Below are 23,246 nucleotides of genomic sequence, written 5' to 3'. Positions count from 1 at the left end.
CGTCCACACGAGCCAACCCCGGGATTTCCTTACCTGGATGACTGAGCACGAAGCAGGAGGTTCAAATCATTTAAACACTAATTGTAAAATTCATTTGATGCCTGACTTTTTAAAAGGTTATGACATAAAGAAAAGTTTCTGCTAAAAATAAATAAATAAATCACAGCCAATGAGAATGAGCTTCAGCCTCTGACACGTCGCCTTCAAATGAATCCAGTCTGTCAGTGAGGTCATACTCTGACTTCCTTTCCATTTTAAACATCGTCCTTTTAATGTTTTTCTTACCCCAAACATCAAAATTTGGGCTTCCAGCAGTTTGTTCCACACAGTTGTTTCACTTTCAGGTACGATAAAAATATCAAACACGACTGTTTAATGATTCTGTCGACTGATGAATCATTTCAGCGACAAACTTGAGTCATGCTTCAGTGTTTCTGTCTGAGCCGACGATGCTGCTGATTTTACAGCTGTTCTCTCACACTCACACACACACACACTCACACACAGGAAGTAGGACACTTCACTCATGTCAAACAGGTTGAACTGGGTCGCTCCTCACTCGAGGCTATCTGCATCTCGACGACGGGAAACTTTCCTTCTGAAAACAAGCGACGGTCCTGCTGCTGCAGTCATCTGTCAGGCTTCTGATAATCAGCCGGTCAGTGGCAGCTATTGGGCAGCTGCTGTGTTTGAGGCCAAACAGACATCTAAGATTAAAAAAAATGAACTGAACAGCTAACATAAAAAAAAAAAAGAAAAAAAAAAAGATCAGACGTCATCATCAGATCATCTTCTGTCACTTCCAGTTCTCAGTCCAAGCAGAAACCTCCCCTCCAAATTATCCAGAGGGACACCAAGGCGTTCCCAAAACAGCCAAGACATCCGAGTCCCTGAGACAACCTACGAGACACCCAGGAGGAACCGTAGCGAATCAGTGCTTTGAAATATTGTTGATCAGATAATTAAAAATGCTCCAACAACACACACGGTCCAGAGGAACAGTTGGCTGAGGCGAAGCTAGCAGCTACAGCCGCCTGTGTCACCATCCACCTGTCAGAGGCCACGCCCCTAATAAATGCAAACTTTAGAGGTGAGTTATAACAACATCCTCCCCATACAGGTGGTATGAAGGGGAAAATTCTCCACAGAGACCAAACAGTCTGTGTATCAGGCTGTAAACACGGTTACTTCTACTGTAACGTTTTAATATGGGAGTCTATGGGACTGACTCACTGCTGCCCCTACTGTCCAGCAGAGGAACTGCAGGATGACAGTTGACAATGACTGAAATAAAATTGGCCTGTAGTGTTTACAACACCTGAAACCGTTACCAAATTATACCTGTGACATAACGAGATAAAAAACGTCTCCCAAAAAAATCTTAAATCACAGTAATTATTAATTATTATTGATTATCTGATAAAGTAACAGATTGTTTTCTGTAACAGTCATTTCAGCCTCCACCGTGGTTCATGTGTCCTCCTGAAAGCAGAGCTCAGGTGTGACTGAAGCAGGTATTCAGCCTGAGCTCGTTCAGCCTTTGACGATGCAGATGTCGAGATGAGAGCCTCGTCTGAGCTCTGTGACGCTCGCTCGTCTGTTGCCATGGCGTCTGAGGATGGCGGTGAACTTGGTGGGATGTTTCAGGGCCTTTTGTGTAGGAAGGCATCTGCAGCGCATCGGGGGCGTCTTCACTCATAATTATAGATTTTACTGAATGTCGCTCGAGGGCTGACTGCAAAAAACTACAGAGGTGAGTCTGACGGCCTCACGCTCTGTTTCAGTCACGCTGCTTTTCACTCCCGTTAGCCTGAAAGTCATCTGATACGCTAACCACGATGGAAAGCACCCCCCCGCTCTCTGCACACCACACATCTCAGAGGCAGATCCGCCGTCTGACATCCACACCAAAACCTGCCCTCAAAGCTCTTCACACTTTATAAAACATGAGGTCTGCATGCAGTCGCTCGAACCAATTAGTGACGAAGACGCAGAAGAAGCAGGGGTCTTCATCACACCGACCATCAGCGACGCTCGGCAGATTCTCCCTCCACCACCCCAAACCAGTCACAGCAGATGGCCCCGCCCCTCCCTGAGCCTGGATCTGCTGGAGGTTTCTTCCTGTTAGAAGGGGGGTTTTCCTTCCACTGGCACCAAGTGCTTGCTGAAAGTGGGTCCTCTGATTGTCGGGGTTTCCTCTGTATTGCTATTGTAACTATTCACTTTAGCTAAAGTTATTAAGTTAGCTAAAGAGTTGGGATGCTGTGTAAGACATAAATAAAGCTCAAATACAAAGGTTTGGACGCTGTTTTGCATGTTTCCCTACTGTAGGGGTCTCTGCAAGCATACAGGGCTCTGACAGGGTACAAGATGACAACTTTGGAATTCTACTAGAAACAGTCGATCATATTTGTTTGTCAAAGCTGAATCCAGGGCAAACTAGGCTAAATTAGCGTTTTTAGCTAACAGCTACAATAAGCATAAAAGTTACTGTACGGCTATCAATTGTTAACATGACGCTTGTTCTTATACATGTAATACATTTATTACCAACCTGAGAGTTTATCCGCTGGTCATTCGACATGACGAATGACTTCTGAAGTCTTAATTCAGCTCAAGGCGCTGTAGATTCCGTCAGTAACACTTTCGGTCCGCTAGTAAAACGTAGTTCTATTAATCTGCGCTCGTTTACTCTTGAACCGGAACCGGATGTAAGTCCCAAAAAACTGAATTGTAGAACTGAAACTGAATGGTGAGAGTGAAACTGAAATTATTCGAGAGCTGAATTTTTAAAGGATAAAATGCAGTTTCAAAGCAAATTAATTCATTTTCAATATATAAAATTCAATTTTAATTTAGTGATGATCATTTTCAAACCATAAATTCAATTTCAAATTAGACTAATTCAAATTCAGTTTCCGATGGCACAGATTTCTGCCCATACTCGTTCCCACATTTCAGCCAGGACGGTGTTCATCTCCTCTCAGCAGAGACATTTCCACTCTGGCTTTCAGGTTCAGGACCTACTGTGGGTCTGTACTGAGCTGTCATCATTTAAAATCATCACGAGCAGCTTACTGACATTCATAGTTCCAGGATGAACTGAAGCTCTGTGGCTCTGAGGAAAGAAAAACGACGCATTCGCTGCCGATTTTGGGGCATTGATTGGATTTGATGATTTAATAATAATTATTCTATGAACCATAAACCAGAGGCTGCCTAACTGACGGAGGTCACAGGTACAAACCTTCATTTCTGTTTCAGCAGCTAAAATTTTAAATAAAATTCCTTCTGGATTAAATCCAGGTGGATATCTAGTCTCCTGACACGAAGCCATCTGGCAGGAAGTGCAGCCACTCAGAGGACCGTTCACTCTACAAACTGGGTAACCCACTTGTTCAGAACTCCCATCAGCCTTTGTTTCATTTATAGAAGCGCATCGGCGCTCCACATTGGATCGCAGAGGGAGGCGAAATTCAAAGGAGCCGCTTTCATTGATAAAAACGACTCCTTATCGGCTAATGAAATATAAAAGGGAACAGGATGTGAGCTGATCCCAGTGGAAGCCTTCAATGTGCACGCCGGCACTTCCTGATATAAACATTAATCCAGTGAAAACAGACAAACAGCTGCTTAATAACCAAAACTAAAGCTGATGCATGGCTGCTCATTTCCAAGCAGAGCAGCCATGCATTTAAAAACGGTGCATTGACGCCGGCGCTGCAGGAAACATCAGACCGCTTCAGCCCAAACTTCAGAATAAAAGCACAGGAGGAAGCAGCGACGTGTGAGCTGTTTTAGTTGAAGTGACAGGCGACAATATGAGTCCGACCAAATCTGTGGGCTGATCCCAAAATGTCCTCAAATGACCTCCTGACCGCGCCCCTTTGCTGCTGTCATGTCGGAGGTGAAGCTCGAAGATCTTTGTTTATCGATGTCAGGTGTGATGATGCGTTCGCACGTCACTCGCATCCGCCTAATCACGCTGGAAAGCCACAAATACCTGCAGCCGCAAAAGCGATGGGCGCGAGTCCGACGGCTGGAGTCAGGTCACAGGAACATATTTACTGTCCCTCCCAGGAAGTCACCTTCATCTGCATCAACAAGCTCCTCCCACATTACTGACCGCCTCAGGGATTTTCACCACGGAGACCATGGATTCGTGTATTTGAGTCGACGGTGAAAGTTTACGAGTTTGGTTCGCTGCACAGACACCTGCACGTGACACGGACCGGTGAGCCTCTCGCCTCAGAACGAATGTTTGGAGACAGCCTGACTGATGTTTTAGGACTGATACTAAAAATCGTTTTTCTTTCAGATGCCTGGGACATAAACAGCTCAGCGTATGTGTAGTTAGCTACTTGCACACACTATTTTCCTCTTAATGTGTTTATGGTAAGACTGTACAAAGGAGTTAAAGTTGAGCCGATGAACAGAGATTCTAGTTTCCACAGTACGGGTGGAATACAGTGTTGTGGGATGACGGCTGACTAACTGATCTAATTTGTGGAGAAAGTCAATATCCAGCAGTGAAGATTTCTCTCCTGACGAGCTGCAGCAGTCGACATCTTCACCTCTGAGATTCAGTGAGAAACAAGCAACACCTCCATCCTGCTGGACAGGCGGCGTGGGAGGACGCACAGCTGAGCGGCTCATCGCACAGAACAAACTCACAGATCACTAACGAGACCTCCGAATCCTGACGAGCTGCAGATTCAGTATGAAAACAAACGATTCCGCTGCTTCAAATCACGATCTTTATCAAATACACTTCTGCATATGAGCAGCAGGGGGCGACACCTCTAGATGTAACACAGACTCTGATTGGACATAAGTCGGTGAGCTGGGTAAACTCTTTCCTGACCAGTTTATGTCTCAGTCGCTGGTTTCAAGTCTGACTGAATAAAATCTGATGTTTAAAGCAGAGACCTGCTAATCCCAGAATATCTCTCACCAAACCTGTAGCTCCGCCTCCTCGGACGCTCTGTCACTACAGTAACCTCACAGCAGCCATGTTATTGGTCACATGATGTCATTAAAAATGCTCCAAAAGGCTCCAACAGCACAAGCACGGTTCAGAGGTCCAGCTTAGGTGAAGCCTGCAGCTACAGTCGCCTGTGCCACCATCCACCTGTCAGTCAAAGAGGCCACGCCCCCTTATAATGCAACCTTGAATACTGAATACAATTTAAACAGGTGAGTTATACACAGGTGTTATGAAGGCTGAAATGATGTACAGAGACAAACAGTTTGTGTATCAGGCGGCGAACACTGGAAAAACAGCTGACGGCGATGACGGTCGCTGCATTTACTCGTTTCTCAGCACGGTTACGTCCTTGGAACCAAAAGCAGAGCGAGAGAATGAAATCCATCTGAAAACTTGTTTTGGATCTGCTGCAGAGAGAATGTGCAAGGATCGAGTTTTCAGCCTCCGTGTGACAGAACGGTCACGCAGCTATCAAGACTCTGTGGCCACATTTAACCTCCATCAGCAGCTCAAACTGCATAACACGCTGACTGAATGACTCTCAGCCCTCCTCCCTCGCTGCAGGGGCATTAAGCCCACACAGCATTCTGGGACGGGGGACGGGGGATTTCCCTCCGCTTAAATCTAGAGCAATGAGGGGTTTATTCCTCCAGGAGACGAGGAGGGAGGGTGGAGGAGAGGAAAGCTGCTGAGTGGGGGGGGGGGATTCCTGGGTCAGAGCACATCTTGGGAAAGAAAAATGTGGATGATGATGGTGATGATGGTGATGGTACTGTAAGCAGCCAATAGAAAAGCTGCCTGGTGTCCATTCTGGCCCAGAAGCTCTCGTTCCACCTCACACTAAAATCAGCTGCACCTCTTTCCTTTACAGACGTGCGCGTCCATAAACCCTCACTGCGTTACTCATCACTTCATCCTCAGGGCGGAGTCTCTGATGCTCTCTCACCTGGTCTACCTGAGCACGCCGGGCCTCACCTGCCTCCTCTCACATATTTCTGGCACTTCAGTGCTGTTTCTTGTCACACACACCTCAGTTTTTCTATCCTGACACTTCATTCACAGAAGAAGCCAAAGCGCTGCTGCACCCCCCAGCTGGTCTCTTTAGGGGGCGCCACAGCGATTCATCTGCCTCCATCTCACCCTTCCCCATCATCATCTCCTTCACTGCATTCATGAACCTCCTCTGAGGTCTTTTCGCTCCATCTTCATCGTCCAGTATGTCCACCCTCCCTCCTCGTCCAGACCATCTCAGCCTCACCTCTCTGATGCCATCTCCAAATAGCTATTCACCACATTAATTATGGCGCCATAATAAAGCTTAACCTCCACACGCTGGACCGCCAACTGATTTATGTTGACTCTTAACCAGCTTGGTCCCATTAAAGTGACTTTATTATGTCTTTACCCAGTCTGTACTGTGCTGAGGTAACAGTCTGTGAAACACAGACTGGAAATGTTCAGATGTTTGCAGGAGACACCGGGCCCGGGAGGACGCGGGGAGGTGGGGGAAAACAAACCCTCCTCCAATTCCTGTAACGATCTTCCTGTCGTCTCATTTCTGTTTTGCACAAAGATTTGCGGCAAACTGGAGCAGCCCACGCCGCTGGCATCATCGCCATAACACCAAACTCCACGAGTGATTTTACAAAGCAGGCGAGGAGCTGGATGGAAGCTGGGAGGAGAAGAGTGGGGGGAATAAATGAGACGGATGAAGAAGATCTCTGATATGATGCCAGAGGAGACGAGATCAAGCAAGAGGCAGAAAGCAAAGCGGGGGCAGGAATAACGGTGTGACGAAGCCCACTCGCCGCTTCCCCTCAGGGAGCTTCAACCACAGACGCGCCGCTCCGGAGCCGACCAGACTTTAATTAGAACAACATAAACCCTCGAAGAGGAGGAAGAGGAGGAGGAGGAGGAAGACTGAGCACAACAAAGAGGGAGGAAAGTGTCTGAACATCTGGAGCGAGAACGCCGAGCAGCTCCTCGTTTTGTCTGTTCTAGTTTCTCTCGTCCTTCATTAGGAAAGACAAACTTTCCTTTGTGGAATCTGGGAATCGGCTAACACACCTGCATGATCCGCATGATCCGCATGATCCCACTCTCACAATTTCATCTGTTTTTCAAAGATTTCCAAAATAAAATGTGAGTTAATGCTAGTTTGAGTTCCCCTCCTTCAGCTCCGTCTCTAACACCGACTTCACTGTTAGATGAGAAACACATTTGAATCACCTCCAGCGACAGTAGTGAGATTTGTAAATCGAAAACACAAAAGTGACTTACTGAGGCAGTCCAGACAGCTGAGAGGAAGCGGAGTATACTTGAATGAACATCTTACAAAAAAGAATGCAGACATCGCCAGACAAGCTCGCATATTACGTAAGGAAAAAAAAATCCAAGCAACTTGGACGAGAAACTGTAACGTGATGATAAAGCTTAATGGGACACCAGAAGAGGCTAAGGTCATCACGATTAAGGATCTCGAGGAATTGGATATATATAAGTGACAATACTACTGGAGTCGACTGTATGGAAGAGGACCAGAGTCAGGTTGTAATTTGGACATGGGACTGCGATAAGATCACCAGATTTTCTCTATATGTTGGTAGACAAACGCACGACTGCTAATGTTGTTTTGGTTTATGGTTTTTTTGCGAGAATAATAGTCATTTAAAGAATACTCATTTATAATGAGCGATGATTTAGCCAATATTGATCTAGAAGGGAATATGCTTAACACAATTAATGAGACATGTGAATATTATACGGAGGAGCAATTTAGAGATAACGTTGATATAAGTAATATATTTTCTTTAATTCATTTTAATTGTAGAAGCCTCTATAAAAATTTTGCTCGGATTAATGATGTTTTGCATAGTTTGAGAGGCAAGTTTAAAGTAATTGCGTTATCTGAAACATGGCTAGATGAGAAAAGGGGCTGTGAGTTTTATATTGATGGGTATGAGTTAGATTACATAAATAGATCTAATAAGAAGGCAGGAGGGGTGTGAACTGAAATGTAAACAACTTAAAGATATGTCTGTGGTTATTGACGACTTATTGGAGACTGTTACAGTAGAACTAGAAATGGAAAGAAGAAGTAATATAATTGTTACGTGTATATATAGAAAACCTGGAACACTGACAGAAAAATTTATAGATGTAGTGGAAGATTTATTAAGTAGGGCTAAGGTTTGTGTGGGGGTTATAATATTGATTTTCTAAAAGAGACTAATCACATGGCATCAGACTTTTTAGAATTACTACTTGGAAATGGATTATACCCTCTGATTTCAAAGCCGAGTAGAATAACGGACACATCAGCAACATTAAGTGATCATATTTTTATTAATAGTTTAGGGAATAATATTAAAAGTGGCCTCATCATAAATGATATAAGTGATCATTTACCTGTTTTTTTCACCTTAGATTACAATATGAGAAATCGTAAGGAGGAGGAGGAAGAGCAATTGGACAGATGTATAAGAAATGAGGATGCAATAAATAAATTTAGACATGACCTCATGGAAGATGACTGGAAGGAGGTTTATGTAAATGATGTTAATGTCGCATATGACGCGTTTTTAAATACTTATTTGGCCTTGTATGGAAAACATTGTCCACTGGTACCGCTTAAGTTTAAGAAGAAGAACACTAATTTTAAACCATGGATAACTAAGGGGCTAGTAAACGCGAGCAAAAAGAAGAACAAACTATACAGCGATTATATAAAACTCAGAACAAAGACCGCTGAAATGAAATATAAAGTCTATAAAAATAGGCTAGTATTAATATTGAGGAAGGCCAAGAAAGAATACTATAACAAACTACTTCAAGAAAAGAAAAATAATATAAAGGGTATTTGGAATATTTTCAGAGAGATATTAGGCAATAAGAATGTTTCCTTAGATTTGCCTAAGTATTTTTACAAGGAAGATAAGATTATAAAGGACATGAATGAAGTGGTAAATGAATTCAATTCCTTTTTTGTAAATATTGGCTCTAATTTGGCGAATCTAATTAGAAAACATGATAAGTTAGAACAAAAGGATGAGTGGAAAGGTGAAAGCAGAGTAGTTAAGTCTATATTTTTAGCTGATATCACTGAAAAAGAAATTGCAGCAATTTTATTTTATTTTATTTTATTTTATTTTATTTTTTTTTTTTTGGTTTCAACGTAACTTTATTCTTTCATGAGTTATTTACAAGTTTCTCTTTGTTCACAGCCATTGACATGTCGAAGAGGTTAACATGTGAGGAGCGGATCGAAATTGTGTTGATATCTGGTGAACGCAGTAACCGGGTCATTGCAGCAGATTTTTTTTTTTTTTTTTTTTTTAACCTGTCCCGCTTTGGTTCTTTTGCCATCAGAATTATTGTCTAAAGGCGAAGAAAGATGCCCAACGGATTTACTTTACCAAATGGACCATCCCAGCCTTGCCGTAATGGTCCATTTGATTCAACTTTTTATTGTTTATTTTATTTTCACTTGCTGAATACGGGACAGACTTGACTGGTGGAAAGAAAGGGGAGAAAGAAAGAGGGAAAGAAAAAAAACCTGAGAAGAGGGACGGGAAAAAGGGTAAAACCAAAACCAACAGAATAAGCAGACAAAAATACATATCGATCACCTGGATCACCTGTTGAGAAAGAAAGAAGAAAGCAAGCAGAAGAAAACGAGAGTAATAAACAAGATCACAATGATCTATGGGAATATGGCAGTAAATACTAAATATTAAACATTATTGTGCAGCACGTGAGATCGACAGCGCACAGTGTGCTTTGAGGTAGGAGCCAAAAAGGGTGTAGTTTGTGTGTGTGATCACCTGTGTGTACACCTGTGAGCATGAACGCTTGTTTTTAAAAAGGTTCCTTCATGTAATGATCTGCTAGAGGGTGTGGGGGGGGCTGCCCCGACCTCCAGGGCATGAAGCAGGTATGGAGGAGATCAAAACTCCAGACATCCAGAGGCCCCCAGAACACAAGAGACCAAGGAAGACCAACAGAGGGCAGCCGCGCCACTATCCCAGAAAGAGCTGAGGAGAGTCCCAGATGAGGGGTCACTCAGCAGCCGCGAGCAGAAGCCAGGGGGTTGCAGTGACGTGCCCGTGAGCTCCGCCGGCAGCCAGCTGTGCCTGAGTGGCGAGCCCCGGGCCGTGAGGCCGAGGGCACCCCATCCCCAAAGTGGCCCGAGCGAGCCCCAGGCTCCAGGCCCCAATAAGCAGCCGCCAAGGAGTGAGCCGGTGGGTACCTGGGCGCCCACCCCCGGAGACAGAGAACCACCAACGCACCGATGTCTGAGGGCGTCCGCCACTGGCAGGGGAAGTGGTGGGGGGAGATGGGCCTCCAAACCTTGGAGGGCCTGAGATGTCCCCAGAGAGGTGGCGTCTGATACCCAACCTGACATATAGACACAGACATACAGGCACACACAGATACAAACATCTATTCCCACCCTCATGCTCTCATATACAATTGCTCAACACTCACCCAACGTGGAGACAGACATAGAGAGACACTGTACACACAATCACACTCCCCAAGCATACTCTAAGCCCCGAGTCTAGGTACCCTTGCCCCTGGAGGGGGAAACTGCGCCCAGACCCAGGTGGTGTTACCCTTTTCCCTGCGGTGGGGAGAAGCAGACCGCCCCGACTCCGCAGCAGCAGGGAGGCCCCACATTCCAGACCCCAGTCGGGCGGCCAACTCCTCCTCCTAGCCCCCGCCCCAGCAGGTCGCAGAGAACGGGGGTGTAGGAAGACTCCAAACCTCCCTCCACCCGCTCATATGTACTGTTGATGTATGTGTGTTCTAAGGTGCATTTAAAACCCAGGAGGGCATGGAGCTACCTGCCAGAGCAGCAGGTAAGCATATAGCCCCTCCTGCTAGCCCTCAATGTCTACATGTATTTAAAATTGAGAGGTGGGCAACGACGCCAGGGGTGAGGGGTACACCCTGATGGTAATTTGGAATCCGTGTAGCGTGCCCACCCCCAAGATCCTATATGTATGTGTAATGAGAGTGTGAGTAATGTGAATGTCTAAGGTGTGGGATAAAATTGAGGCAGAGGCAGCCAGAAGGGGACAGAGGGGGGGGATGTCTCCCCTGCACCCTGGTGACACACCCCTACCCCAAGGCCCTGCATGTGTGGGTGATTGTGGTGGAGCGGGAAGAGGGAGGCCGCTGGAGATGGGGAGGGAAGGAAGGAGGGGCAGTGACCCCTCCCTGGGGCCAGCTCCCCGCTGACCCCAGTAGGCACCCCCATACTCTGCAACCCGCCAGGAAAGGGGCCCCAGGCCCATCCGGACCGGGGCCCAGTGCAGCAGCGCCCCCGGCCCCACAGAGCCCGGGACAATTCACCTGACCCCACCACAGAGAAAACTGCACCCACCCCATCATCCACTCATCTTCCAGACTACACAAGACAATAGACGCCCAGGCTGAGATCTTCCTCCACCTCTCCTGTATCTCCCCTCCTGCAGAGAGAGTCCTGAAGAGAGGAAAGCTCCTGCAAGATGTGACAACCTCCCCACCAGTTGAAGAGCCCCCAGGTGGCTCGATGCACCGGGCGGCACCCTGCGCCAGGGCCGGGCCCCCATACACCCACCCGCCCACAACCTCGGCAACACACCAACCAGGACCCAAGCCCCTGAGGCCCGGCCAGGGCCCCAGCCCAGAGACGGAGCGCCCCCAGAACCTCACGCCCATCCCGGACCCACCCAGGGGCAGCCAGGCTACCAGGTCAGTAACCCACGTCCATCAGCACAGACCCTCCCCTAGCCCCGCTGCACGCAGCCACGAGGAAACCGTCACCTAAGAGCCAACAGAGCCCCTAATTGGCCATGACCGCTACCCCGGGTTGAGCCCCCCAAGGAAGATGCTCCTGGGGAACCCCCCGACGCCCTAAGCCTGTCCCTACCCCCACACCCATCACAACAGTGAAGGTGGGACCAAACTATGGCCCCCCACCCCCACTAGGTGATGGAGCTGATCAAAGGAGCCCAGACAAATTGCAGCAATTTTAAAAAAGACTAAAAATAAGACATCTACTGATTGTGATGGTTTAGATATGCTTATAGTTAAAAAGACATTGGACTGTATAATTACTCCTCTTTGTTATCTTTTCAATCTTTCTTTCCATACTGGCGTATTTCCTGACAGAATGAAAGTGACAAAAGTGATACCTCTGTATAAAAAGGGAGATAAACATAGTTTTAATAATTACAGGCCAGTGTCACTTCTGTCACAGTTTTCTAAAGTACTTGAAAACTGTTTGTGGAAAGACTTGATAGCTTTATTGAAAAACATCAATTACTAAGTGAAAATCAATATGGATTTCAGAAAAATAGATCAACGGCATTAGCACTGATGACTACTATTGACGATATTTCATGTGCAACAGATAATAATAAATATACAATAGGAGTATTTATAGACTTAAAAAAAGCTTTTGATACGCTGCAACATTCTATTTTGATTTCTAAGCTTAATACTTATGGGGTGAGAGGAATTGCATTAAACTGGTTAAGTAGTTATCTAGAAAATAGGACCCAGTATGTGCATTATTTAGGCAATTCCTCTGAAAGACTGAAAATTGAATGTGGGGTTCCTCAAGGGTCTGTTTTGGGACCAAAACTTTTTAATTTATATGTAAATGATATTTGTGATGTGTCCAAAATGTTAAATTTCGTTTTGTTTGCAGATGATACAAATTTTTATTGTGCTGGGGATAAATTGAAAGAATTGGCTGAATTAATGGTTTCTGAAATGGAAAAACTAAAAAAATGGTTTGATGTAAACAAATTATCTTTGAACTTGACAAAAACTTTTGGAAATCGGGTAAAAGACAATGAAGTAACTCTGTCCATTGATGGAGTTTTGATTGAGAGAGTTACTGAACTCCGTTTTTTGGGGGTAGTATTGGATGATGAATTAAAATGGAAATCTCATATTGAACATGTTAGAAAAAAGATGGTTAAAAATATTTATATTCTGGGTAATGTCAGAGATATTCTAGATTATAAGGCGATGCGTATTTTATATTTCTCACTAATTTCCCCCTATCTCAGTTATTGTGCTGAGGTGTGGGGGATACATATGCGACTTATATACATCCTCTATACTTGTTACAGAAGAAAGTGGTACGAATGGTTCATAATGTTAAATATAGAGAACAACAAACAAATAATTTGTTTATAAAATCTAAATTGTTGAAATTTGAAGACTTAGTGAAATTACAGACATTATTATTCATGTGCAAGGCAAAAAATAACACATTACCTCTTAAGTTACAAAGTTTGTTTGTATTCAATTCAATTCAATTCAATTCAATTTTATTTATATAGCGCCAAATCACAACAAAAGTCGCCTCAAGGCGCTTTATATTGTACAGTAGATAGCACAATAATAAATACAGAGAAAAACCCTGTGTTCAGGAAGTGGGGACAGTAGGAGGAAGTTTGACTTTAAGCATCAGTTTGCTAAGACCACACAAAGGCAAATGTGTCCGACAGTTAAAGGTATAAGAATGTGGAATTCTCTCGAAGATAATCTCAAGAGTTGTACAAACATGCACCGTTTTAAAATGTGTTACATACTTAAAAGGATAAATCAATATGAAGAACATGAAAGTAATTTGGGCTAAATGTGGAAGAAAAATTTTCATTGCCATTTAATGCTGTATATTGCTGATTATTTTGATTTGTTGTTTAGTTTTGCATTGTTACATAAAGATACATGTTAGAGGGTTTTTTGGGGGGTATTGGCGCCCTCTTGTAAGAGTATTTGGATTGCAGATAGGGGGCAGGTGCTAACAAGAATTTATTCTTCTTCCTGCTCCTTTTCACCCATGGGTGCAGAGTCATATTAATGGGAAGGAGGTTTTGTATGTAGGAAAAGAAACACTGTTGAACCATGTGTGAAATAAATAAAGAAATGACATGAAATGAAATGAATAATTGAGAAGAGCGACAGTGAAGGTTGATCACACCGTCCACACTGCTCCTCCTGAGGCCTGAAGCCCGTCGTTCAGGCTGCTCTGCTCCGGTTTTATTTGCTCCTCTCGGTTCAGCGGCGCTCCCTCGCTGCTCCGCACGGCCATCCACCCGCTCGGATCTCCATCCCTGACCCGCTGAGCCCGGCAGTAATGAGGCTCCTCATGTTTTTATCGAACAATCACAGCGAGCTCGCTCTGCCTCATGTTGCACAACCATCATGTCAAAACGTATGTAAATAATACGTGTTGCTTGGCAACCTGGCATACCACCATTGCTGTTTAACATCATTTTCTTTGTTGTCAAAATAACAACCTCAGTGATTCGAGGTACAAAGTTTTCACTCTGTTTTTCTCCCACAAGGCCCAAAATCCACTCTGTGATGAATGCACGGTTTTTAGGAAAAGCCGTGAAGTGTGAGAGGAGGAGTTTTAATTTGAAGTATCGACCGTAGACGGTAACTGCAGTGAAACACACTGTGTTGTGTGTGTGTGTGTTTTTGTATTTTAGCGCCATTATCAGCTTCCTGCTACGTCTCAGCTTCCTGCTCCTTGATGGTCCTCTTCCCCTACCTCAGACCTGACAGAGGTCAAAGGTCACTGAAGCCTCAGGATGACCCTGGCACTTGACTGATTGCAGGTTAACCCCGTGTGTGGCTCTCGAGACACCAGCGACCAATGGTTGCAGTCGTATCGGGTCAGCATTTGCCTAAATCCAAACTAAAAACAGCACCGACAAAATCGACTGTTCAACCCAAACGTGAGCCCGGACTAAAGCAAACACCACAAACATGCTGCAAAGAGGGAATTCCACTCAAAGCGTCACAGCAGAATCCATTTCCACCAGTTCAACTGTCACCAGAGCAGACGTGCTCACGCTTAAGGCTTTCATCCAGATGTTGCTTAAGAGCAGACGTGGATGACTTTCACAATAAAAGCATCGACACCTGAACTAAAAGAATGTAGATAATTGATGCAGCTATGCAAACAGTTTTACAACGACAACACCGGCGTAGGAGACGATACAGAAACAGTCCAAGTTATCATTACGAGAGGCTGCTACGCCCTCACCTGGAGAACCTACCAGCTCTTGAAATCCAGATGATGATTAAAGCGTTGAGGGTTTACCTGCAGCACTCAGTCTGCTGCTATGAATTACAGACGTGGGACAGATTAATCTCCTTATCTCTCATAAAGGACGCTCCAGTGTCTCCTGTGCCAGAGGAGGAAACAAAGTCCTGAAGCTCCTTTTTCTTAGTATTCAGAGACCTGCACAGATCTACGACAGCTGCTTCGCTTCCTGAGCTAAACTGACTCCTCAACTGCAGCTGATGTGTTATCACACCGAATTGATTTCCTGTCTCAGTGGAGCGAAGTCGAAGTATCCCAACAACACCCAAACGCATCATGAGAAGGCTCCATAACTGACTGTATAAACAGTTTATCTGAGGGGCGACCTCTGACCCTCTGTGATCCGATCAGATGATTCCTACTTCTAACTTCCCAAACAGTGTGTCTGGTGCTGTAAGCATGTCAGGCTGAGGGTGCTCCTGTCAGGAGAGATTTTGGCTAAAGGCCCGGTTAAACAAAGCCTGGCTACAGCGCTGAGGCGTGGCTCAGGCGGCATTCGCCAACGCCCGCAAAACAAGAAGGTGTGCATGCCATTCCTCGTACGGCAGCTTCACACGAACGCACTGAGCTGCAGGAATCCAGGCCGGGGAGCGTTTTTGTTTTTGCACAAAGTGACGGAGGAAGTGTTGCTGTCGAAGCTCATCTGTGCTGAAGGCAGAGGACGGTCCGGCTCAGCGTTACATAACACACTTAGCTGCTCTTCTTCTCATGCTGCATTATTTAGACACAAAGCAAAGAGATGCTGCTCTGGCTGACTAACCTTCCCAACGTGGGTGCAGCTTTGATTAGTTTTCATCAAGTGGGAAATAACCTGCCACCATAACCCGACGATGGATGGATGAAGTTACCAAGCACTGCGCTGTTGTTCTTGGTCCTCGTGCATTCATCACGCTGCAGTTTGTTGGCAGGTGCTGCGTTGCTGCTGAGGATGGTCCGTGTGGAGGGAAACGCTCTTTCCCTCCTGCTGGGGCAGACGTCTGCATTTGTTTTGTCCGTCTGTCGTCCATTGTGATTCGTGCATGCAGCAACGCATTATGAATATTTTTCAGTCGGGTTGATTTCAGAACTGCGCTTTAGCTTTAATTTTCCATCCATCCATTCGCTTCTGCTTATCCTTTTTTTTTTTCAGGGTCGCGGGGGGTGCTGGAGCCTATCCCAGATGTCATAGGACTTTAATTTTCAGTTTTCATATGATTTGTTAAAAATACAAGCCTTCTCTTTCTGCCCCCCGATTGTTCACTTTGAAGCAGAATAAAGTCTCAACCAGAATAATGCCGCCGTCACCTCAGATCAGAGTTACAGCTCTACCACGTGTTAATATGACCACGGCCGGCTGAATAAGTCAGTGTTTTTGAACCTTCACACGTCTACATTACTGCACTTCACTGCACAGCAGGCTGCAGGTTCATCAACACTGAAGAAGCACGTGTTGGTTTCGTTGGAGGCAGCAGCAGATAAAGCAGGCTGACTGCGTCCATTCTGGTGACGCAAAACGTGCAAATCTTTCCCAAACTCGCCATGAGGTCAGAGGTGAGCCGGCAACCTGTGGCAGGACAAGACAATGTGAAAACACACCTGCAGCCTGGAGGGGAAATCCTCCAACAGCAGCGCTTTCACAAAAGTCAAATAAGCAGCAGGAGGCGGGTCGGCTGAGCCCAAAGACCAGACAGACCGACGTTCATGTGCAACTATACCCACAGATCACTCGCTACAGGCATTTTACACACACAACAGTGGTGAATATTAGGGACAAACTAATATAATATGTGGATCAGATATCAGTCCGACCCTCACTGTGAAAACATCCTGGTCTTGCTGAGCCTCAGAGTGTGGACAAGGTACCAGAGACCTGCCGTTACAGGAGGACGGCTTCTGCTCAGCAGCAGGGCGGATGTCTGCTCCTCTGGTGCTCCTCAAGGTCTTCCTTGCACAGAGGAGGACCAGGAGGAGCACAGCCAGAGTCCTACAAAGCCACCTCCAGCAGGCCACCCATGTGCACGGGGTCCCAGCATCCTTTGTGCTGGAGTTGCCTGGAAATCCCAGAGCTGCTGCCTCGCTCTCCTCCATCACTGTGACGCAGCTTCTATAAGCAGTGAATATACTGATCGAATTAAACATCCAGCTGTTCAAGCTCCTAAAATACTACGTTTAACACTGTGAGGTGGACACCACACTGATTATTCTGTCTGTGAGATAATAAAGGATCAGCCACAGTGTGACTGTCTCACACTCCGAGTCCTCCGCTCGTGTGCCGGCCGGCCGGCCAGACTTTAAATAGAGGAGGCCGGACAGGAAGGAAGCCGAGCGGCAAACTTCCTCCTGCTCACGCATGACTTCTTCTCCGTGTCAGAGCTCTGACGTGGGCATCCAGGAATAAAAAAAACTTTATTTATCTGAAGGTGTAATCGAGCAACAGTAACGTCCACACAGGCCATCAGCTGCACAATTACCCAGAATTCCTATGGTCTGCCCTGATCCAGGACTAAGAGATTTTTATAAAACAGCACAGAGGGAAGAATAAAACTGGCTGACAGTAACATCACAATACTGGTTTGAATATTTCTGACAGAGATGACCTGGAGTTTAAAAAAACCCAAATCAACTTCCTGTTTCCTCTCAGTGGGACGAAGCTGAGCTTCATTCAGAGGAACGAAGAGAAATCTGTTATTCATATGAGGACGAGCAGATGTGTATCATCCATCCTTTAGTTCAGCTTTTTGGCCTTAAAGGGACAGTTCACCCCGAACCAGGTGTGCTTTCACTCTGGCCTCATCCTTCAGGTTCCTGCAGTCACACTCACTGATAATCAGCTTCTAAATGCTGCTGCCAATGAGATGTAGGACCAACGGTGAAGAAAGACGACACGAAAATGTTCACTCCAGGTTTTAGCTGCACACGAAAACATCTGAGACGAGCTCGTCGATCTGCAAACTGCTTAACCGAAACTTTTTAAAGACTTTACAAAAATTAATCAAATGTCATCTCTGACTGACAGGTGGCTGTTAGAGGAGGCGTGGCCTCTCGGACTGACGGGAGGGGGCGTGGCCTCTGGGACTGACAGGTGGCTGTTAGAGGGGGCGTGGCCTCTGGGACTGACAGGTGGCTGTTAGAGGGGGCGTGGCCTCTGGGACTGACAGGTGGCTGTTAGAGGGGGCGTGGCCTCTCGGACTGACGGGTGGCTGTTAGAGGGGGCGTGGCCTCTCGGACTGACAGGTGGCTGTTAGAGGGGGCGTGGCCTCTCGGACTGACAGGTGGCTGTTAGAGGGGGCGTGGCCTCTCGGACTGACAGGGCGCTGTTAGCTGTCCAGAAACAGACCTCTGGAGGGTTGTTTTGAGACGCCGTCTCTGATGACCGCTCCTGCCTAACTGGTCTTTACTGGTGTGGTGAACTCGCACACGAGAAACGGGGAATCAAACTTGGTCGCTCAGAGCTTCCAGCCCTGTCTCTTTGTTTGTGGACAATAAGCTGTGACTAATCTCTCCTGTTCTTGTGTGCCAGCTTCCTCTTCCTCCTCTTCCTCTCCTCTGCGGAGGATTACCTCAGAGGAAGTGACACTCACACTCCGTCTCAGCCCGTGATGACATGCAGCCCGTCTGCAGCAGAACAGATAGATTTACGGCTCAAATCGGTTTCTGGCCTCGTCGGTCAGCCGGCGCCATCCTGGTCCAATCGTCACACCCCCCTCCTGGTCGATGGGAAGGAAAATTAAAAATCAGACGGGGGTGGAGAGCGGCGGTGTGACAGTCTTCTTCATCATCAAAGCCCCTCAGACAGCTGAGAGACACAAAGAGACGCCTGCCATCTGATTGGGTGGGGAGGGGGGATGAAGGTAAATGGTGCACCACCGAGCCGCCGCACAGGAAGGGATTCCTTTATGAGTCGGCTGTCAGCGAAGCTCAGCTGACGATGACTCGAGCTTATATAAGACACAAGCGTGAAGCGTCCCACACGCCGTGAGATCGTCTAACTCACTGCCCGTCATCCTTCACATGAGGAAACGCTCACCTGCACCACACACGAGCATCAGGGATCGATACTCTGATTTTATAACGCTGCAACAAAAGATCTGCTGGAAGTGCAAACGAAGAGAATTCACCCATTAAATAAGATCGCATCATTTTAGCGTTTGTTATTTCAGCAGAAACATCCGAGTTGCTCCTGCACCGAGGAATTCACCCCAGAAAGAGCAAATGAAAACTTTACTCCAACAGAATAAAAGAAGCAAACAGCCCTTCGTCTATTTTTATGGGCGCTGGGATTCGATATTTGCTGCAAACTCTTCATCAACAAAAGTCCAAACCAAGCAGCTCATGAGTGACTGCATACCTGGGACATGTTAGCCTCACCTGTCTGAGGTAATGCCAAACCTCATGTTGACTTAATATTTAATATCATTAAAATTTACACACAGAACTTTTTTCAGAATATTTTTCTAAAATATCTAAAACAGCACCAAACGCTCTGCATCGGTTAGAGATGCGTTCTTCTTCTACAGTTGTGCGTCCATTACAGTAAAAATAAATTACAACCATAAATACGAAGGAGAGCATTCAGTCATGTAAACAGGTTTCCACAGAGGCCGAGTAGCAGCTCGGCGCTTACAGTCACTGCGCTCATCATCAGCAGAGAAAGGCCAAAGGTCGTGCACTGGAAGTCATCAGTGATCAGTTAGCAACACTTAAACCGCTAATTCATGTTTGAAACAGAGGGGACTGAATTTAAGACTCAAAGCTTTTCTCTTGAAGGCACAGCCACCTGATATTTCTGCAGACAGCATCAAATATCTGGATCTCCTCCACACAAACAGCTGTTTATAGAGTCTGCACATCTGTAGTGTTCAGGTGTGTGTTAACACAATGATAATCTTCCAAGCAACATCAGAGCCGGCAAAAGGCCCGAGAGCTCGATCTTAGACGCTGCAGTGAGGAGGTTAAAGGTCAAAGGTCATGACAGCAGAAGTAGAAAAGGCAGAACAAGTAGGGGTTGTTTAAAGGAAAACATGAACAAAGCACAGACTTCAGACGAGACAGAGGTGCAGATGTTTGTACATCAGCACGAAGGAGCAGGGCCGATGGTCTGAGAGGACCACGGGCTCCTCTACACCAAAGTAACGTAGAGTCAACGTGAGGCCGTCTGTCCGTCCTCCACAGGGATGTGACAGACGGATGAGGTCACACTGGAAACATCACTGCAGGTTCTCTCCAAAGGTTGATTCTGTTCATCTGGACGTTTTCATTGGGAGAAACGTTTCGTCACTCATCCAAGTGACTTCTTCAGTCTCGGCTGACTGCAGGTTTCTCCAACCTTATAAACAGATGAACAGAATCAACCTTTGGAGATTTACTTTCCTGGATGATTGAGAATGCATCAAGACATCACTGCAGGTTATTCCTGCTACAGGAGGCGCTACAAGCTGGATCGTTATAAATTTAATTTCTTTTAAATTTATACTTTGCATGAAGGTGGGCTCTGATATCATTCAGCACCGTGGCCATGACGGTGCTCAGCGAGGACAGGCGGGACTGTGACCCAAGACACACGAGGCACTCACTGGGAGGCAGCCGACTGTCACTCCGTTACGATTGTTGGATCTGATCTGTGAGCAGTGAAAACAGGAAGCACAACAGCAGGCCTCTTTTCACCTCCACGTCTGCAGACGTGCAGACACAGCTCTGACCTCGTTGGTCCTACAGGGAGTGGAAGTCTTGGGGAGTCGGACATCTCCGAGTCTGGATTCAAAACTTCACCGTTGACTGAGTGAAAAGGAGGACTGTGCTAATGAAGCTAACCCAACTGGTTTTGTAGGATGACTTTCAGAAAAAGCAGAGCTGAGCATCACAGGCTACATTTCTCTGTTATTAAAAACATGTTTAGTGTCAGTGATCCGGAATAATCTGAGGTATATCTGCGGACTGATTCGAGCCATTTTATTTTCCACAGAATAAGAAACTCTGAAGAGGCAGCGAACACCAATAATCTGCCGTCTGTCGCTAAGTGGCTGAAACTTTAATTGAAAGGGATGTTTTTTTTATTTCCGTTTAAAATTTTCAAAATAAACTAAATCTCTCATCAGAAAGCAGCGCAATGATGTTCTGTTTTGGACATTACATCAGCTGAAAGTGAAGTGCTGATGTTGGATTTCACATAAGGCAGCACTTTGCCTGACTCTCTGCTCTTCAACTCTGGGAGCACCAAAAACTCCTGCAGCACAGACACTACTAAACATTATAATGTTAAAATATTTTTGGTGCCTTTTGAAATGCTTTGACTCACTTTGGCACTGCAGGATGTTGAATTCATATTTGAACGTGACCTCTGACTGCGTGTACGCAGACCCCCTCTTTTAAAGCGGGATAATGAGGTCTAGCCCCGCATGCTGTCCCACGGAGGCTCTGCTCCAAACTGAAAGGAAAACACCGGCAGGGCCTCGGTTTAAGGTTACAGCTTTTAAATCTGCACACAAACGTTTCGTGACTGGACTGGATCACGCAGCGTGCACGCGCCCATTATCGGTCAGGCAGTCGGTGTGCATCCATTATCGGACACGTTTAACTGGACACACATACTGGTCTTTGTGGGACAAAGCCCCCCGGGGGCGGTTTGGGAAAACTAACTGATTCCGGTAAAAAACAAACAAACAAACAAAAACCCAACCACAACATCAACAACAAACAAACAAACAAATAACCCACAAACAAAAGCAAGCACGACTGATTATTACTGCAGCCTGTCCGATAATGGATCTACGTGTGCGTTTGCCCCGCTCAGGTAAACCTGACACGTCTCAGGTGACCTGGCTGCGGGCTTTTAGTAAACACGTAAGCTAGCATGACAGGTAGCTGCTCGCACCCACACAGAGCCGGCTGGAATGACTGAAATGTCACCCGCCGCTAGCCTGCTTAGCAGAAAGCGCAGCGAACACAGCATAAGGCGAAACTGCCATTTAAATATTACGCAATTCTCGCACGTCCCGCTTGACATTGGGAAACGATCAGTAAAACCAATACCGAGCACCGCGTCTGGAAACATTCGGATCTGAGCGTGAATTCGGCGTTAACACGATTAGAGAAGAAGCGCTTACAAACACATAACATCACATTACTTAATGAATGTGCGTCATTCTGCGTAGTGAGCCCCGTGCGCCACAAGGCAGACGCAAACTGCACCTAGCCTCCAAAAAGTTAAAAACATTACCCAAAAACATGGATTTTACTGGCTTAAACCTATGCCGAATTAAACAATAAACACTTTAGATCAAAGTTAAACTACAACTCTTACTTTACTCGGACGATGCTTTAACCGATAATCGATTTTAAAATCAATTTCCACATTCTCCAATAGGCTTCGGTACAGCTCTCTCCGTTCAGCTAGCAATCTAAACAATGGAACCCCCTGCGACCGAGAGGTTGCTTACCTGCAGCTCGGCCCGCTCCACCTCCCACTGGGCCCTCTCCACCTCGAAGCGGGCCCACTCATGCTGGAGAAAGTGTAAAATCCCCGGGATGCTGTACTGAGCCCGGGCCGCCTCTGCGCCGCCGTCCCCAGGCTGCGGAGCTTTAACGTTCCCCGCGCCGGGTAAGCCCGAGCTGCCGCTGGTGTTGAAGAAGACACCGGGGCCCGCCTGCTCATCCATGGCCGGACCGTGAGCGATGCGGGGCAGCTTCAGTCCGGTGCTGACTCCCGCTTCAGTGAAATATCCTCCGCAGGGAAATGCGGTCCATCAACCGAACAACTCCTACCGGAGCCAGCTGTCAAAGCGGCGAAACGTCGAGCTGCCGGAACAAACGCAGCAACCACATCCGGTCCGGATTTTCAAAATATAATAGCAGAAGCTATCTTATTGTTGTTGTTGTTGTTGTTTTATTGATTAAAATCAACATTAAGTAAAAAAAGAAATAAACAGATCTGAATTGTATGTTTGAATGTATATTTATTATTATCATGTTGATTTCAATATCAATTTAAATAGTAAGCATCCTCCATTCATAAACTGCTGTTAACTTTAGACTTGCCCAATATTAATAGACAATAATAAGATAATAACAATAACAATAAGAAGAATACAAAGAGACAATAACAGCAAAATAGGTTGGAAAACAGGCACCAAAACTATACATTGGTCATCAGTGATCAGTTAG

At 46.0% G+C, this 23,246-nt stretch overlaps 1 protein-coding gene across 1 annotated transcript in view; it reads right to left on the bottom strand.

Annotated features, from left to right (window-relative positions):
* Positions 1 to 22,881, bottom strand: part of strn (striatin, calmodulin binding protein) — a 40,070-nt gene extending 17,189 nt beyond the window's left edge. The window contains exon 1 of the mRNA XM_031734780.2: positions 22,523 to 22,881. Coding sequence (XP_031590640.1) covers positions 22,523 to 22,741 — 219 coding nt within the window. The 5' untranslated portion in view covers positions 22,742 to 22,881. The remainder of the gene's footprint in view (positions 1 to 22,522) is intronic.
* Between the last annotated feature and the right edge of the window lie 365 nt (positions 22,882 to 23,246).

This window comes from Oreochromis aureus, linkage group 6 (assembly GCF_013358895.1).
Source record: "Oreochromis aureus strain Israel breed Guangdong linkage group 6, ZZ_aureus, whole genome shotgun sequence".
Classification (NCBI taxonomy): domain Eukaryota; kingdom Metazoa; phylum Chordata; class Actinopteri; order Cichliformes; family Cichlidae; genus Oreochromis; species Oreochromis aureus.
The sequence above is the reverse complement of the archived record's forward strand: the minus strand, read 5'-3'. Positions and strand labels throughout refer to the sequence as shown.